This window comes from Misgurnus anguillicaudatus, chromosome 6, assembly GCF_027580225.2.
Source record: "Misgurnus anguillicaudatus chromosome 6, ASM2758022v2, whole genome shotgun sequence".
NCBI lineage: Eukaryota > Metazoa > Chordata > Actinopteri > Cypriniformes > Cobitidae > Misgurnus > Misgurnus anguillicaudatus.
The window spans coordinates 31,394,228-31,413,413 of NC_073342.2; the positions used below are offsets into that span (position 1 = coordinate 31,394,228).

The window sequence follows — 19,186 nt, forward strand, 5'->3', positions numbered from 1 at the left end:
CTTAAATACAAATATCTTACTTCGTGTTCAACAGGACAAAGACATTTATAGGTTTGTTACAACTTGGGAGTGAGTAAATAATGAGTTGGGTGAACTGTCTCTTTAAGAGTAAAGACTTTTCAGTCTTTATTCATGAGATTCACGTTATCTAAGCCATCTGAGTAAACAAATCCATCAGGTGCATTTGTGGTTTTAAGTAAAATCCATCTAGAAATCCCTCTTGCTTTCTAGAGATCTGACATTTCTTCATCAACAAAATAACTTTGTTCATTAAACGTTGTTTTTAAAAATATAATTCATGGCATACAGAACCAAATAACTTTTTATTTGAAAAGAGGTTTGCTTATCTTAAAGGTGCAGTGTGTAATTTTTAGAAGGATCTCTTGACAGAAATGCAAAATAATATACAAAACTATATTATCAGTGGTGTATAAAGACCTTTTAAAATGAAGCATTATGTTTTTATAACCTTAGAATGAGACATTTTTATCTACATACACCGAGGGTCCCTTTACATGGAAGTCGCCATTTTGTGCCGCCATGTTTCTATAGAAGACCTTTATGGACAAAATTTTTTACTAAGTTGTCTCTGACGATGAAATGTTTGTCTGGTGATGGCTATCGTAGCTTCTTTATGCATTTCAAAAGCGAGGGTTGGGCAGTGGACTGAGCCATTGGTTGCAATTCGCAACCTCACCTCTAGATGCCGCTAAAATATACACACTGCACCTTTAATAGACAGCAAAATAACATGCAGCTTATGTTAGCACCTCACTAAATATTGTAAAAGAGTATTATAATGGGTTTCTTTACTGGAGGATTTCTTTATTGTGTCTATTTTTAAACGTTTAGGTTGTTCTGCTGGTGGGAATCTTTCATTGAGATTGTAAAACACATTTAAACGTCCACTAATTCATTTTGCTTTGTTGAATTGTAAACCACACAAAATAAAAACATGGTTATAAAACATCCAACACTGTATCGGCCCAATGAAAAGGGTGTTGGATTTGTTTCTGAATAAAGTTTCCAGTGCTGGCAATTAAAATGCTGAACCGTAATGAGAAAGCAATCATACGCTTGTACAGGAATCTGAGAGCTACAAAAGCGCTCAGTTGTGATCTTTTCACCTCTTTATTTCTCTTCTTCTCTTCGCTGTAGTAAAGTGTTGGATCTGTTAATTCAAGCCGTAATTGCGGTGTGTTAAGAGGGTCAGAAAGCGTATGGCCGTCTGCCGGCTCTTGAATCACGAACAAAAGCGGATGTTTGTATGGAGGTGGCTGCAATGAGAAATCCTGAATAGGACTCGAACGGCTTTTGTCTCAGAGACTGTAAAACACGTTTGAAGAGGAGAAATACAGAAAGCAATCAACTTGTTTGCAGACGAGGCTGCTTTAATGGGGAATAGTGCAGAGAAAAACTTTATTGCTCAGAGGTTTCTGTTTTCAAAATGTGACACAAATGAGTCCAGATGGTATATCTCAGATTTGTTCGACTGTTGATGGCAGACTTTGAGACTGTAGATATGTAAGATGTCTTGGAGAAGTTACGCAAAAATCCTCTTTTTGATCCCATTGGTATTTTTAAAAAATAGAGACATTAAAGAGATCTCAGTTGGGTTTGTTCTTTGTTGTAGAAGAAGCTGAGCGACGGAGAAGCGCTTGATTTGTTTTTATCAGGAGCTGCAGGTGCAGACCACAGCTGGTCTGAGTCATTCACGGCAGGATTATGAAAACTACATGAATCATCAATCATGAACGATCTCTGAATTCTTGCCAAAAACGCAGCTCCTCGCTAACTCAACAAAGTTACTGCTGTTCCCTCTGTCCTGTATGAGCGCTGAAAAGTCCAACTCAAGGAAACATTGCCATTTCATTATTTAATAATTCTTATAACTCTATATCCTATGTAAATATTTCAGACATTTTATGGAAATATTTTGGTAACACTTTACAATAAAGTCTAGTTCGATAACATTATTACACGACTTGGTGGAATGCTTGATTCTGATTGGTCGGTCGCGACATTCGCAGGTTTGTTGTTCCAAGATAACAACTGCTCAAAACAGTAACCCGGATACTTAATATTACACAAAAATTAAACATAACTATGTGTTTTAATAACACTTATTACACGGCTCTCTGGAATGCTTGATTCTGATTGGTCAGTTGAGACATTTGCAAGTTCGTTCTTTTCAAATAATAACCGCTCCAAAGTAATAACGCATAGCCGGTACGTTTTAAATCCCTCCGCGCCAACAAAGATTACTGTTTGGCGCCATCTTGTGACAAACACTGGACAACCACAATTAAGAATGGAAAATTTTGACATTCATTTTAACATGTACGGACAAAACAAAACATTTAAACAGGGGCTTATTTACCGGCTGCCTCTACATTATCCCTTACATATGACATTATATTTACAAATGATTAAACCAAATAGACCTTTCAGCATCTTTTCTTATCTTAAAACTAAAAGAAAATGTGTTTTCCTCGTGGATTGTCTGCATTCGTAAAAAAATAAGCAAATAAAATATTTCAAATTTTCAAATCAAAACCTTACTTATGAGGTAAATAGCCGTGTTATAGACGGTTTCAGCAGTAACAACATAAACAAGCGGCTTTCGTGGTCATCACGTAACTTTTAAAGTAGTTTATTTATATAACAAGCAAAATAAACAACACGTAGATTACATAGTAACCCAAAACATTTGTTATTTTCGACAAGGTATTTGTTTAAGAGTTCAGTTTCAGCAACTAGTAAACTAGTAACTAGTAACAGACCAATAAACAAACAGAAACCGGAAGTAAAGTTTTTGACCAGACGCGTATCGCGTCACCAAACGTTTGTCTGATGAAACCGTCTATAAGCAGGATAATCAACTCAGTCTCAAGGCAAGTCGTGTTATAGTAACGAATATTTTAATTAATTTATTTGTGTTTGAAGACACGAATTTCAGCTGTTTTTCGTGTCTCTGGAGACGAATGTCTTTTTCATCCTTCCCAGCATGAATTTCTATCAATGGCTGTTTGTGTCTATGGCATGACTTTCCTTATCGTGTCATTTTATATTTTGTTTTCTCATCGTTGTTTTTTATTTTTTGGCCATTGTCGCTTGGGGTTTGGGTTAGAATCACTTTCTGCGACTTCCTAACCCAAACCCCAACTCTAACCCCAACTCCAGGCGAGAATAGTTTTAAAAGCGGACGAAAAACATGTAGAAACCAATGCATAAAATGATATCCTAATTCAAACCCCGAATCTAACCCTAACCCCAAGCGACAATGATTTAAAAATAGAAAAGAACAATGAGAAAACAAATTTTAAAATGGCACGAAAAAGAAAGTCGTGCCACAGTTCCATCAAAATTAATCAAATTAATCAAAAGGTTCGTTACTATAACACGACTTACCGTGAGACTGTGTTTGGATAATATACAGGCAGCCTGTTGTTATTGCAAAATACAAGACCTGATCACACTGTCGGGGCTTATTTCTGCAATAATAACCTGAATATTATCCCTTCCTGTTCTGATTAGTTGAAAAACATTTTAAAGGTGTGCGTTATTTTTCAGTAAACGCACACATGTGAAGTAGTTTTATTCCATTACATTACAGTTCCATATCCCTACGCCAAGTTAAACTGAAATAACAGATTTATATAAAAAAAAATGAAAAATAAACACACATGAACAATAAATAAGAAAAACCCCTGTCGATTGTTCATTCATGATAGTTTATCTTTATGCATTAATTAATGTTAACATATTTTAAAACCCAACGTTGTACGTTTCAATAAATGTTCAAATTAACATAAACTAAGATTTGATAAATGATGCTGATTAATTTTAAAAGTCCAAGGGGCGGTTTCCCAGACAGGGATTAGGTTAATCCAGGACTAGGCCTTATTTATATTAGGTCATTTAAGAAGTTTTTACAAACATGCCTTACAAAAAACCACTACAGGTGTGCATTTTAAGACAAAACGAAGTCACTGATTTATGTTAAAATCAGTCAGGACAAGGTGTTTTTAAATTAAATCAACTCAAACATGCACTTTAGTCTGGGACTATGATAAGCCCTGTCTGGGAAACCACCTTCAAAAGTTTTGTCCATTGTTGTATGGACAAACTCGATTGGTTGATTTGTCGATTTTGGTTGAAATTAAGGTTTTCATAAAAATCAGTAGCTCTCGTCTAGCGATTCCAATGCTCATTAAACATCTAAAATGATCTTTATTTGTGTGTTTTCTAAGAGGTGTATCGTCCTAAATGCTTAATCTAATACAAAGATGCATGCATCCACATGCGCGTCTGACATTTTGGTTTTAAAATATGCAGAAAGTAGAATTAGAAAAAAAGTGCAGGACTTGTTTGATGTTAAAATGGCTATTAAAAAAGTTAAAGTTCGGGACATGATTGATGTTAAAAGAGTTATTAAGAGCGATAAGACATGAAAACGATCTTCCTCTCGCTGACTGACAGATCTGAAGCATGCACACACATGCAAACCCCCGATATATACATATATAGAGATAACATCGTTTTAATAAAAACTGTTTTGACAAGAATTCATGCAGATATAATCCGTTATGTCTTAAGTGAATGTTTGGTTAACTGTTGGGGATCTGATGTGTAAGATTATATTAGATGCTTGTATTACAGTAGATCTTAACCTTTTAAGCGTCACCCCACCATATTAAGTTAAATCTACACTCTTGGAGCTTTCAAACAATATACAGTTTGTCATGATTAGATAATAATTCATATGCAAACATTGAAGTAAATGTAGTCGTCCTGCTGGTGGGACAGTGACATTTAGCAGAAATATAAATGTTTTGAGGCACACTCTCTTCATAAATGAATCAATTACTCTCCCTACATAATTTATTTTATAGAACACTGTTGAAATATCTATTCTGGAGGCTTAGACCTTTCCAACGATATATAGTTTCTAGTGATGGATTAAAATTTACATCAACAATATTAATGCAAACTTAGGTGTCCCGTATTCGGAACAGCGACGCTTAACGGTTTAAAGCTGTCAGTCTCAATGTCAATCAAACAATAAAAGAAAAAAAGTTGATCATATATTTTTCCTATAGATATTGTTTTCGACTTTGTGAGTGCTAAATCTATTCATCTTATAAGTGATTTTAAGGTATGAATGCTGTGATTTTGCTTTTGAACCTTCAAAAATCTTTGATTTTTCTTAAAATTTACTTTGTCGACTCTATCAACTTCAAACAGGTGTAGCTCTGTCATTTTTTGTCCAACAAATCATATATCATTTTGAAGTTTTGTAATAGAGAATGTTAAAATATAAATAATTCATTTTTGAAACATTGCTCATTCCAACTCATTTTGCCAGCACGGGTCACATTTAATGAAAGATTATACTTTTTATACTCTCTCTTTAAAATAATGTTCACTACAAAAAGACCGTAAGTGCTGTTAATTTTCAATTTCACTTTAAATTTTGGTAACCAAAACTGATTTAAAATAGAAAGTGCAATGAGTTAATATGAATTTAACAAGATTAAAGAAATAAAACAGCGGTGTAATCACAGGCCACACGCTCAGAATACCACACACATACACATACACATACACATACACATACACATACACATACACATACACATACACATACACATACACATACACATACACATACACATACACATACACATACACAGAGAGATGTTAGCTTTGGTTTTGCCACACACGACGACTGAACTCCCTGACTCAATAACTCAATGCGAATCAGTTGGTTGGAGAATATTAGGGCTCTCAAAGTCACACACACAGCCTGGGGCGGCACCCATGGCACTTGAAATTCACTGACTATGGGAGCTCTCATGTCGCGCCCATTGTGGTCTTTCGGATATTTGGTGGTGGGATTAAACTGGAAGCACTTGTTTGACGCCTCGTCCCGGTTTGGTCCTTTTTGTGCATCTTGAATAGAAAGCTCACGTCGTCACCAGAAAGCTCGCTCGAGGTTTTGGAAAGGACAGTGTTTGTTTTCCTGCGTCAGCTGAACGCTGGGTTTGGGGGAAAACCAAATAGTGCGTGAACTTTAGCAGATGCCTTTGAAAACAGATGCTGAACTCTTCAAATGTACCACATCCGTTTGATGTGGAATTGTTTCCAACGGTTAAATAAACTACGCCATGTAGACTTTTATGTTTAGTCTAGTCAAGCAGCACATTAAAGCTTTTCTGAAGCAATTAGTTTGTAGTTGCCTGTGTAGTTTTTGTGGTTGCCAGGGTGTTGCCATGCAGTTGCCAAGATGTTTTTGGTAGTTTAAAAGACATTTATTTGTTGCCAATGTGTTCTGGGTGTATTCTTGGTGGTTGCAAGCACAAATGGAGTGGATAGACTTACAGACCCTTTAACCCAGAGGTGTCAAACTTATTTTAGGCCAGATGGTAAATAACTTCACCATATGAGGGCCATATATTTTTTATTTTAGTGTGCTGATAATTGTGTTAATATTAACTAAAACTACAAATTAATTAGCAAGAAAACTTGAAAAACACGGCTCTGCGAAAAACAAACTTTTATAAACCCTCAGAAACTTTGGTTGAAAAGCCTTCCTTACATTTCTTTGACCACCGGATCAACATCACCAGTTTTGGGGCCGTTGCTACTCTCGTTTCTAGATGTCTGTGTGTGAGTCTAGACCAGCCACGACATTTAATAGAAACCATTTCTAAACTAGAATCCACTGCTGTTTGTCACGATGCCATTGTGGATTGTTAAGGCAGAAACTGAATAATGGCCATTTCATACATGGCACATGGCAAGCGGCGGAATCATCGGGCAGCTGCCACTTTTCTGGGTGCCTGCGTGGAGAGCCATGCCCGCACAGAAATGGCAAGATTTCTACATTACTCCTGTGAAACTGTCCGCGTTTTTCCACTTTCCGCATGTCTCCTATTGAAAATGAACTAGACACCTGCCAGTCGCGACTGGCTCGTCCTGCCTGAAAGTTTTTTTTTTAAATATGTTTTTAATAATGCATAAATCATCATGCGGGCCAGATTGGACACTTGTGTAGCCCGTATGTTTGACACCCATGCTCTAACCTTAATTATTAGTGTTCAAGTCAATCTTAACCTTAAAAGTAAAGAATAGTAATAGTAATTTTAGCCTTGTCGGGTCATATGACGTTATTTTATGTATTTGGTGTAATGCAATGTTTTTACGCGTTTTGAGGTTCAAAAAACACATACCGTACATTATTGTTGCTCCTCTATGCCCCACCTTTCTGAAACGCATCAAATTTAACAAAGCTCATCATTCTGAAAAGCGCAGTCTGCTTTGATTGGCCAGCTATCCAGTGCTTCGTGATTGGCCGTATACCTCAAGCCTGTGACGGAAATGTTACTATATTTTAATATCAGCTCCCAAAGCACGGCGTCTCCACGAGATGGCACCAACAATCTTACAGTGAAAATTAAAGTTACGTCTTCTTTCTTTGCGTATACATTTGGCCGGTGTTATGCAAATCTTTCCACACAATGACGTAGATCAGGGGCGTTGCTAGACATAAAGCTGTACTGGGGCACAGGCCCCCCATTTTTTTTTTTTTTTGACTTTCTTGAAAGCCTGCGGTGTGCAAGATACAATTTCCTTTACTTAACCCACTATTCCAACATTGCAACAAGTACTGGGAAAGACAAACATGTATTTAAAAATATTTAAGTATCATCTTCATATATACTTAACATTATTAAAATGTTTAAAGGCATAAAATGTTTGAAAATAATGACAGCAGAGAAAATATTTTTATGCACATTTTCATTTTACATAACAATGATTAATAACTTATTTTTTACTTTTAAGAATATTTTCATTTTATGACTGCTACTAAAAAAATCTATCTTAGTTACTTACTTAACTAAATATTAATTTCATATCTAAAAATACAGAACAGTATAACACAGTTTTTGTATGTGAACAATGCAATTTTATAGACTATTGACAAAGGTTTTCCTGAGATTTTTTCTCTAATGTTTGAGACTTGACAGGGTAAGATGTTATGTGTCTTTACTCCCTTAAACTCATCATCTCTTATTTTTGCTTCCCTTTCCCTGCTTTGCACAAAACATTTCTGATGTCCATCACATGCGTCAATAATGATCGAGTGAAAATAAGATTTTCATTGTTATTTAGAAACGTACTTTAATCTCATCACGTTTCAATAAACCAACTCAATCGCGTGGCGTCACTTGTCTTGTACTTCGTATGCGGCTGCGCACGGCAAAATCTTGGCATTTTTATGGATCTTCTATATGCACAAACAGCTTTTAACACTCCAAAGACAAAGGAAAACATGAAATCGCATCATATGACCTCTTTAACAATTTTTACAGCAATCACTAGATGGCGCTCTTACCCAACTTATAAAACACTGAAGCATCCACTGATCCAAAAACAGTAAAAACTCTGTGTATGTTTTGGTCATCGTTCTGAATCTGATGTCTAACAAAAGTAATGTACAAAATTGCAATCATCTCAGCTTTTTGCTAAAAATTGTGTATTTTTGAAGAAAGGGGTGATAAAAAGAGAACAAATGAAGATAGGGTAAAACTTTTTTTTGTTGAAAGCAGTTGTTGTTTTTATAAGTGTATATATATTTAAAGAAGAACATTTTCTTGAATGCATTAAACTTTTTTTTTTTAAATGCTGGCGCTGGCTGGCAACTTTTTAAAAAAACGCTAGCAGGGAAAGAGTTAAAAACCATGTATGTTAAATTCCTGCTCTGGCTTATATTCTAGGTTACAGTGACTACAATCGGCTACGGAGACAAAGTGCCTCAGACGTGGATTGGGAAGGCCATCGCTTCCTGCTTCAGTGTGTTTGCAATATCTTTCTTTGCTCTGCCCGCGGTAAACACACACACACACACACACACACACACACACACACACACACACACACACACACACACACACACACACACACACACACACACACACACACACACACACACACACACACACATTGACTGTCTGGTGCCCTGGGGCAGTGTTTTCCTATAGGGGCCCTGCAGTAATGGGGTCCAGGGTTAATGTGCTTCATTTATAAGTGATAGGGCCTCCAGGGGCCCTCGTTCCTCATGTTACACATTATATAACATCCATTTGCAACCTAAGAATCAAGTACCATTACAGAATGCATGTTTACAATATAATGCATTGTTTATATTTATCATTATTTTTATTAATTAAATCTTAATATGATTACACAGCACATCTTTCCCATACAGGCCTTTGCATTAATTATCCTAATAGTTACTGTTTGCACACGTGTTTGCATGCATGCACTTCATATAATCTTGTGTAGTCTGTATACATGTTCAGTTTAGCTTAGTAAAAAGTTTATTATTATTATCATTAATAATCGTTTTGTCTACTTATGTACAGTTCAGTGTGCGTACTTCATTTAGGTTTACTGTGTACAAGCTCTATTTGTTATTATTTTGATTGTTATTTAAGCTGTTATGACAATAACACATCTCTAAATCAGACATATACAAGTACTATAATATAGTACAACTTTTACAGTACTAAGTTAAAAGTGCATCAAGTAAATAATTTTTTTACTGTTTGCAGGGGATTCTGGGATCTGGCTTTGCTCTTAAAGTTCAACAGAAACAGAGACAAAAACATTTTAATCGTCAGATTCCTGCCGCTGCCTCCCTCATACAGGTAACAAAAGACTTTTCTCTTTCTTTGTAAGACGGACCTTCTTGTTTAACTGTCATTTTTGGTAATGTAGCATAAACGTAACTCTCACGTCCAGACGCTGTGGAGATGTTACGCCTGCGAGAAGCCGGATGGGTGTGCGGCCACGTGGAAGATGTACGTGTTGACGGGCGACTACATCCCCATCGCAAACTCTGAAAACTCCAGTCCTGGGAATTTCAGACGCCTGGTGAGGAGAAAACTGTTCTGTTTCATTTCCCATGTGCAAACAAATACACCACTGTCTTCCCTTGAATCTTTTGTCTTGTTTTTGTTTTTTTGTCAGGTTATTGTGATGTTTCTTCCTGTCAATTGTCCTCCGTGAGTCTCCGTAGCGGAGCTGTATAGGCGAGACCGTAAAAGCATTTTTGTGTGTTATTGTGTTTAGGGCTTTTCTAAAGGTTCATGTGAGCTTTCAGTATGTATGTAAAGGTCAGCACAGGATGTAGGTAAACAGTAGAGGGTGTGATGGCTGTTTCAGGTCACGTTTGATCGGTGTCGGCGAATAACAAACAAAAGGTTGTGACATTAGGATCTTAAAGTCAAGCCTATCCAGACGGCAAAAATATATATTTTTTATAGTTTCAAATATTTTTCACTAATATATTTTTGGGCCATTTTTTGTAGATTTTAAAATATATTTTAAAAATAAATGTATTTTAAAGCATTTATGTTCACGTCGCATTGGAAGAAAAACTTTGTCTACAAACCTGTAACATAAAGGTTTGAAAAGATTAAAATGAAATTTCAACTGAAAAAATATACTTATATTTTTTAACATTAATACAACTTTACAACTTTTATATTTTGGCCAGGAACTACTACAGGTGAAAAATTAGCACTACAGTGTATATTTTACACTGTCCCTGTTTAAATAAAGAAAAAATAAAACTATGAAAAGGAAAAATATATTTTTGCCGTATAGGTTGTAAAATTAGAAATGTATTTGTTGCCCCTGAAATACATTTTTAAATATATGTTAATATATGAAGGTTAAAACTAAATATAGTTCTTATTTTAAAAATATATTTAATTAAGCATTACTTTTAGTGCTGGGCAAAGATTAATCACGATTAATCGCATACACAATAAAAGTGATTTTTTGCATAATATATGAGTGTGTGCTGTGTGTAATTATTATGTATATATAAATACACACACATTCATGTATGTATTTAAAAAAAACATTTACACGTGTATATATATATACATTTATATTTTTATATTTTTATATATTTTATATTATATATAAATTAAAAGAATTTGATATATATAAATAAAAAATTTGTATGCGATTAATTGCGATTAATCTTTGCCCAGCACTACTTTTTACAATTATTTAGCATATATTTAAAAAATATTTTAGGCCAAAGAAATGATTTTTTTTCTGTATGGGTGACACTGTTTATTTTCTTAATCAAGACCTTGTTCTTTTCTTGAATGATTCATAGACAAATAATATTTGTAATCTTTTACTAAAATAATGGCTTTTATGAAATTGTTATGAATTTGGCTGACATTAAATCCTTCCTGTTTTTCATCTGGTCCACCATTAACCAACATTCACAGTCCCAAAGCGATCAAATGAATAATAGCGATCTGAAACATGTCACTTCACAGTATTAAAACTGTTTGTGAAAAATACATTTCATGTTAACTATAAAAAATCCTTATTATTCCTGGCCAAACAAATACTGCTCAGGTTATGAAACTAAACTGCAGTTTAGTATAAACATTAAATGGAGACAATATCTATTAAAACATTTAAAGTAGTTAGCTTATTTTGTTAACTTTTTGGTTTGTTACTTTTTTAACTGTAATAACATGCAAGTTTAAGCAATTAAGTTTTTACCAAAAAAAGCTAATTTAATTATTAGCGCAGGTAGATTACAATCATGTCACATGAATAAAAGCGAAATCGCACTAGGTGACGTTAATGATGCGAATTTGGTGACGCAATTGCCAGGAATTTGCAATATGCGCATCAATTGCATCTTCCATGCAAGTTAAATGTTTTTCACTTAAAGGTGTAGCGGAGGATTTTCTCGAATTTTAGATAAGAATTTTCTCCACTTTTTCAAAAAATGCATTTGCGCAACACTCCTGATTGACAACAAGGAGGATCAATAGTCTTGATGATCCACCCGGAAAAAGAAAATCCTCCGCAATACCTTTAAGAAGGAAATTCGCATTAAACGTTGCTGTGCAAGCCAATCAGCAAAAGTCTTTTTGACAAATCCGGTTGTATCAGAACATCTAGACGAGCTTTTTTCATTTGCGCAAGTGACGCGGAAATAGGGATGGGACGATTACCGGTTTCACGATTAACCACGATAAAATATCCTGACGGTTAGTATTATCATTTAAAATTTAATTATCATTACAACCGTGTTTGATTTACCATGATTTTGAAAACTCGCTATAAATCCTGTCCAGCCAGAATCAGTTTGACGCAGGCGTGCACATGCAACATAGTTTTTTGCACAAGAAGGCACACTGCAAAAATGATTTTCAAGAAAAAAAAATTAAAAATTTTTTTAAAAATTCTTAAATTAAGATGCCCCCTCCCGATGAGCAAAACGACCCAAGAAAATAGGTCTAGTTTTCAGACCTAAAATATCAAATTTAAGGGGTTTTGTGCATAAAACAAGCAAAACAATCTGCCAAAGGGGCAAGCAAAAAAATCTAAAATTTTTCTTAAACACTAAATTCTAGAATTTTTTTTACCCCATTAGCAGATTTTTTTGCTTGTTTTATGCACAAAATCACTTAATTAAGCATCTTAATTTTTATTTTAATTTTAAGATATTTTTACTGAAAACAAGACAAAAATACTAAGAATTTTTTTTCTTGAAAATAATTTTTTTGCATTTAAGGGATAATGTACTGTATTCATTCACGGTAAACTTATTAGACAGATGTGTTTATTTTTTTTACCACAGAAATAATTTCAGGGACATTAAATATTAAATTGTGATTTTCAAAAATAAAACTTGTTCAAATGTTTTCAGTATGTGTATCAGTTCTTTTTTAACATTTCCATCTCATTTTATCAAAACCTTGATAACATTAATAACCGTGATAACTTTGGTCATTATAATCATGATATGAAATTTTCATACCGTCCCATCCCTACGTGGAAAACAAGTAATCCCGAAAGTAATCTAGAGTAAGTACTTCAATGCAAATATTCGCTTCGCACACCTTTATGACTAGCAGTTTCAAAGTAGCTTTTAATGACACTTAGTTTGAATGTCTTGTGTGGAGGATGTTTGACATTGTGTCACATGTTTTATGTCATTCAACGTTTTAATTAACATTGTTGTGCGATGGATTTGACCCCAAGGTGGATTTCACGGGGTTGTGTAAGTTCAGGTGCAAGAAGCTTTGTGAAAGACCTGATGAGATGAAGATTTTTTTCTCTTTCTCTGTCTCTCTCTCTCTCTTCTTGGTCACCCATTTGACCCCACACCCTCTTTGTCTGTCTTGCACAAAGACGCAGTCAAATGCGATGATGTCATCGCTGCCTCTCTCCTGGGAGCAAAACCTTTGTGTAGCGCAACAACAACAAAAAAATCTTTGTGTAGCTCTGACTCCGAACATATTGGGGAGCGCGACTGGCCTAGTCCACCTCTTTCCGTGCGGGCGTGTGACTGTTCTCGTTCATAAACCTCTCATTCATCTCTCTATCCAGCCTTTCACGGCCCGCCGTATTTATTTCCCCCCCACAGCAGTTATTCAAGGCAGTGGGAAGCTGTGATTTCAATGGCAAATCCCACTTACGATCTCTGAGCCATGGGATTTCATGGCTCTCCGTGACGTGACTCATATCTTACTGTAGAGGTATTTGGTTGTGTAGGTTGCACAGTCACCACAGAATTCATTAGTGGAGGAAGAGTTTTATGGTTTGCTTTGGACATGTTTATTCATGACATTTGTAAAAAATGCCAAATTTGAATTTTATATCTGAAGGCTTACGGCGTAAAATGCAAATGTACAGACGTGACATTTTGGATCGAGACTTGTCAGCATTTTGTAAAATGAAAGTTTTGAAACTTCTGTGCTGATTGTATATTATTAAGTAAGATTTAAATTTTACATTTTCTGTTCCTGGTAAAGCTAGCAATGCCAGAGTCGTGGGTTTGAATTCAAATGAATGAATGGGTTTGGTCAAATGTACTGTACGCTTTGCATAAAAGCATCTGCCAAAAACATAAATGTAGATTTTGGCCTCTGTACGTCACAGCTGGAGAGAATTTGAATATGATGAATATGAATTTGGTATTGCGTAGGTTGACGTATAACAATGCATAAACCAAACAAAGTCATCATTTATATGCCCTACTAGTTTGACTTTTTGAGCTGTTTTACTGCAATATGACCTTCTTATTTAGTATTTATTTTTTATTAGTAAATATCAAAAAATTCTGTATTTTCTTGATGAGCAAAATTATAAAAAAAGTTTTCATATAAAACATACAAAGTGAATTTTTCTTGAATCAAGTGTTAAAAGTTCAAGATTTTTTTCTTACCCCATTGGCAGATTTTTTGATTGTTTTAAGCACAAATTCACTTAAATTCAATATTTCTTGTCTAAAACTAGACTTATTTTTTTAGGTCATTTTGCTCATCAAGAAAAAGCATCTTAATTTAAGAATTTTTAGATATTTGTACTGAAAACAAGACTAAAATACTAAATAGGAAAGTCATTTTTACTTTGTATACACTGCAAAAAAATTCTTATTTGTCTTGTTTTCAGTAAAAATATCTAAATATTAAGATGTATTTTATTGATGAGCAAAACGACCCAAGAAAATAAGTCTAGTTTTAGACCGAAAATATCAAATTTAAGTGATTTTGTGCATAAAACAGGCCAAAAAATCTGCCAATAGGGTAAGCTAATTTTTTTTGAATTTAGTGTTTAAGAAAAACTTTCAAGATTTTTTTTGCTTACCCCATTGCCAGATTTTTTTTTGCTTGTTTTATGCACAAAATCACTTAAATTTGATATTTTTGGTCTAAAAACTAGACTTATTTTTTGGGTTGTTTTGCTCATCAAGAAAAATCATCTTAATTTAAGAATTTTTAGATATTTTTACTGTAAACAAGACAAAAATACTAAGAATTTTTTTCTTGAAATTCATTTTTTTTGCAGTGTATAAACTCATAAAACACAATAATCTATGCATTTAATTTTTAAGCAATGTGTATACAATTTTAAGACCATTTAGTCTTTGGTATGAGTAGTAGACTGAAATTTTAAAGTTCAGATTTTCAGTAACATTGCCACTTTTTTATCCTTGTGTCCACAGAGCAAGCGATATAAGCGCAAGCCCAAAGGCCCGCGTGACAATGGATCCATAGGTCCCGTCGGAGAGAGAACGCTTTCCATCCCTCAGATCACCTATGAGCACATCGATGACAAAGATGGCGTCTTTTCAGAGGAGTCCCCAGGTATTGGCTCTCTCGCTCGGCATGCTGGGATTTCCAGTGTTTTGACTTGTTTTAATAATTTGTTCATCTTTATAATATTACATTTTATGTGTGTTCCCTGAGATCAAACACACAAACTTTTGCTCTGCTAATGCAATGCTCTACCACCGAGCTATAGAAACAATTAACCACATAAATTAATTGGATGTATCCTGTTTGAGTCATAAAAAGAATCAAAAGATGAAATGTGTCTGCCGTGACACGACCCATTTTTTTCTTGTTCTGAATGAATGCGAGTAAAACACATCCTGTGCCCAAATGATCCCTGTTAAAGCCGTCTGCCTGGCCGGGCTCTTAATAAGTTTGTCTTTTTATGGGTTTTCCTGTCAAATGGCTTTATAATAAAAGCCGTGGCATATAAACAGAGCGACCCCAACAGAGACAGCAGTCACAGGAATGAGAATACACGCACATCTCTTCTGAAGCGTAATTGGAACGGGAGAGGAAAAAAATAATGAAATCGCAACACATGTCTGTGTCCTTTGAACTCTGGACGATGGAAAAAATCACACTGAGCTGTTCGGATTATCAAAGACCCAGTTAGATGCTTTAACCATTTGTTACGGATGTTTTGGAAAATTCAGTAATGATCTTGGTCTTGAGAGCAGTCACAACATTATAACATTTGATTTTAAAGGGCCCCTACTGAATATAGCACCGCATTGAGATCTGTTACATGTTACATGCTTAAATATTTAAAGCATGTGAAATTATTAACTTTTTTTACTACGCAACAATGGCTTGAACCAGCCTTAAATGCGTTAAAAATTTTAACGGGTTATTTTTCCACAAAACTAATTAATCTAATTAACGCGTTAAACTAACATCCCTAGTTTGGACATAAATGTGTGGCGGTGTGTGAACACAACCACCCTACAATGAAAAAATCCACCCACTCCTCCTATTATAATCCCCATCACAGCAGTCTCATTAGACATGCCGTCTTGATTCTCTGATCAATGTGACCTCACACTAAGAAAGCCCCGCCCACAGCCACTGACTGACTGCCTTGCGTCTATACTCTATCTATACTTTCCACCCTCAGCGAGTTGTTACTTTAAATAATACAAGGAACACACATTAAGAAAGAATATTTAATCTTGTCTTTAAGTGGGCAATGATTAATCGCGATTAATCGCATACAAAATAAAAGTACATTTTCGCATAATATACGTGTGTGTGCTATGTGTAATTATTATAATTGTGTATAAAAGTGTGTGTATTTATATATACATAATAATTATTACACACAGCACACACTTGTATATTATGCAAAAAATCACTTTGATTTTGTATGCGATTAATCGTGATTAATCTTTGCGCAGCACTAATTTACATTATGTATGTAGTTAAGTAGGTGATTGTTAAAGCTAGCTGACCTTAACCTTACTTCCAGCTTTCTTCATTATTCTTATTGTGTGGTAAAGTGTGTCGTCTGATCGGTGGATCTAATTGGTGGATGTTATTCTTTTTAAATGGTCGTTTCTTTCCCGTTTGCACAGGTATCACTAAACTCTTTCGTTCATCAGGTGAGACAGTGATGGAGTAAATCTGATGCTATGATGTCTTTAACCTGCATAACTTTTCTTCTGCTTTTGATGATTGCATGTTAATGTTGTGTCTGTGTGTCTTAAGCTTACAGCCGGAAGACTGTGCAATGTCTCCTTACTGTCTGGGTCTTTCTCTTTTTCTGTTTTCATTTCTCTCCAAAGATAATTTGTTTGAAGAATCGATAAGTTCACATTGACATCTCCTAAGTGTAAAATTTGATGTCTTGGTAAATCCAAGTACAGTTTAAAGGATTACCGGTAGTTCACCCCCAAAATAAAAATTTACTGATTTTTTTAGTCACCCTGGTTCTTTCTTGATTTATAATGGCATTGACCCAGGATCAATATTTCCAAATTTGCATCAATTCATCATTAAAGTCATCCCTGTGGGTTAATACATGTCTTCTGAGGCAAAACGTAGAAAAAAAAGATAGTTATGGTAGTTATATGATAGTTACTGTTGTTGCTAGTTATGATACACATGTAATGTTAAACCGACAATAGCAGCGTAGATTCAAATATGGTGGTACGTGAAATCCCATAGGTTGACCAGGCGACACATCAGTTGTGAGCAGAGGTCATCTCGGGTCAAAAGAAATGACCCGAATCTCTTTTTACCCGACGTGTATAAATCATGATTTTTTTTTAAAGATCCGACCAAGACAAACCCGAGATAGTTTGGGTCTTCTCGGGTCTGTTTGGCAAAAACTGATTTTTTTAATTGTCCGAGACTCAATGCTGCTAATATTATTTGTCTGAGGCACACGTGAAACTTTTAGACCCGAACCGGCTCGGGTCTCAGATTGGACCACGGGTTTTCGGATCTAAGTGGTCATCTAGAACCGGGTGATTCTCACAAAAACTTGGTTTTAAAAATGTCAAGCATGAAAATGTAAAATTTGCTTAAATTTACTTTTTTTCCCACCAGACATTGAAAAACAAAGTCTGGAGTAAATGGGAACATTGATTTAAAAACTTTTACTTATCATTTAACACTTTTTGTAACATAATTTAAAAAATTAGTCCTAAAAAATCTCATTACCGCAACAGTCAGAAAACATCAACACTGACATATTTTCAAAATGACATGACAAACCTGAAAGAACATAATTTGGAGATTCTGCACATGCATTTAAAATCAAAATATTATGCTTCTATTAATTAAATTAACATTTAATAAGCATCTGTTGCGGTAATGATAATCAAAATGTCGTGTAAGCATTCTGACAAGACAATATTTCAAATGAACTGTAAAAAAATGATCTTACCTGGTAGCCATCTTGAAGTAACTGGTCCATGTGCTTGGTCACTCAATATCAAACTTTATTAAAATTCTGTATGTGTGCTTAAACTGATCTCAAAAAGTGTTGCGGAGGATGAGAACATCAGGCATGGACACCTAATTTTTCTTCATTATTATTATACATGAATATTCAGTAAATATTTTTTCTGTCATCTAAAGTAGACTAGCAAAACATCCATTTATTTTTTTTCTTAATATTTTTGTGTTAATTTGATTAAATTACAACATAACGCATGTTCAAACACAGCCGGACACATTGCGGTAATGAGAATTTCAGCAAAAAATGAGATAAAATTTACAATTATAAATTCTTATGTTGAAATCACACATTGTGCAAGGTAGAACACAGTATTGTGTTAATTCTGATGCTTTTTAATGTTACTATATTACACATTTTAAAGCTAAAATCATTAGTGCCGTGGCGTTTCAATGGTTTCGTGAGAATCACCCAACCAATGCCACCATGTTCCATATCGAAATTTTATGATTCATGCTGTCAAATTTCATAGAGCCTTGTATGAACCCAAACTTTAGACCCCACAGAAAGCTTTTGTATAGCCAAGACTCCGATTATAGTACAGTGTTTGGGATAAAACAGGGTTGACGTGACATTAGAACGAGTAAGCGATGACAAAATGTAGATTTTCGGGTAATATGTGACTTGTTTATAGCATAGGCAGAAATTACACGCATTACCAGTTGATGTATTTCTCTGTTTGTCGCTCTTTTTATTTTGTGCGTTAGTGGTTTTGTTGTTCTTGGCATGTTCTTAGTTTGCACTTTTATCTGCATGTTAGCAGACTGCCAGCGTTCCTGGTCAGCTTTCACCCTCAGCTGTCCCGCTTCTCCAGGTACATTATCTCATTTCCACACATTTATCTTGTTTACTTCAACCTTTTTTCCAACAATTCACAGTGACTGTTTTCTGTATGTGTGACCCATGCTGGCAAAATGAGTCGGAATGAGCAAATTTTTAAAAATGTGTTATTTATGTTATACATTCACTTAAAGGGGACAGAGAATGAAAAACCATCTTTACCTTGTCTTTGTTGAATAATGGTAGTCTACCCGCATTCACAAACATACAA

At 34.8% G+C, this 19,186-nt stretch overlaps 1 protein-coding gene across 2 annotated transcripts in view; it reads left to right on the top strand.

Moving 5' to 3' along the window:
* kcnq1.2 (potassium voltage-gated channel, KQT-like subfamily, member 1.2) overlaps positions 1 to 19,186 on the top strand; it is a 136,297-nt gene that overhangs the window by 17,929 nt on the left and 99,182 nt on the right. Inside the window, exons 8-13 of one of the 2 annotated variants that reach the window (XR_008640560.2) lie at positions 8,784 to 8,894; positions 9,621 to 9,716; positions 9,787 to 9,942; positions 15,065 to 15,206; positions 16,748 to 16,774; positions 18,896 to 18,949. Coding sequence is in view for 1 of the 2 variants with exons in the window: in XM_055192894.2 (XP_055048869.2) it covers positions 8,784 to 8,894; positions 9,621 to 9,716; positions 9,811 to 9,942; positions 15,065 to 15,206; positions 16,748 to 16,774; positions 18,896 to 18,949 (562 nt within the window). In the remaining variant the exon portion in view is untranslated. The remainder of the gene's footprint in view (positions 1 to 8,783; positions 8,895 to 9,620; positions 9,717 to 9,786; positions 9,943 to 15,064; positions 15,207 to 16,747; positions 16,775 to 18,895; positions 18,950 to 19,186) is intronic. The other variant, XM_055192894.2, reaches the window with a different exon arrangement.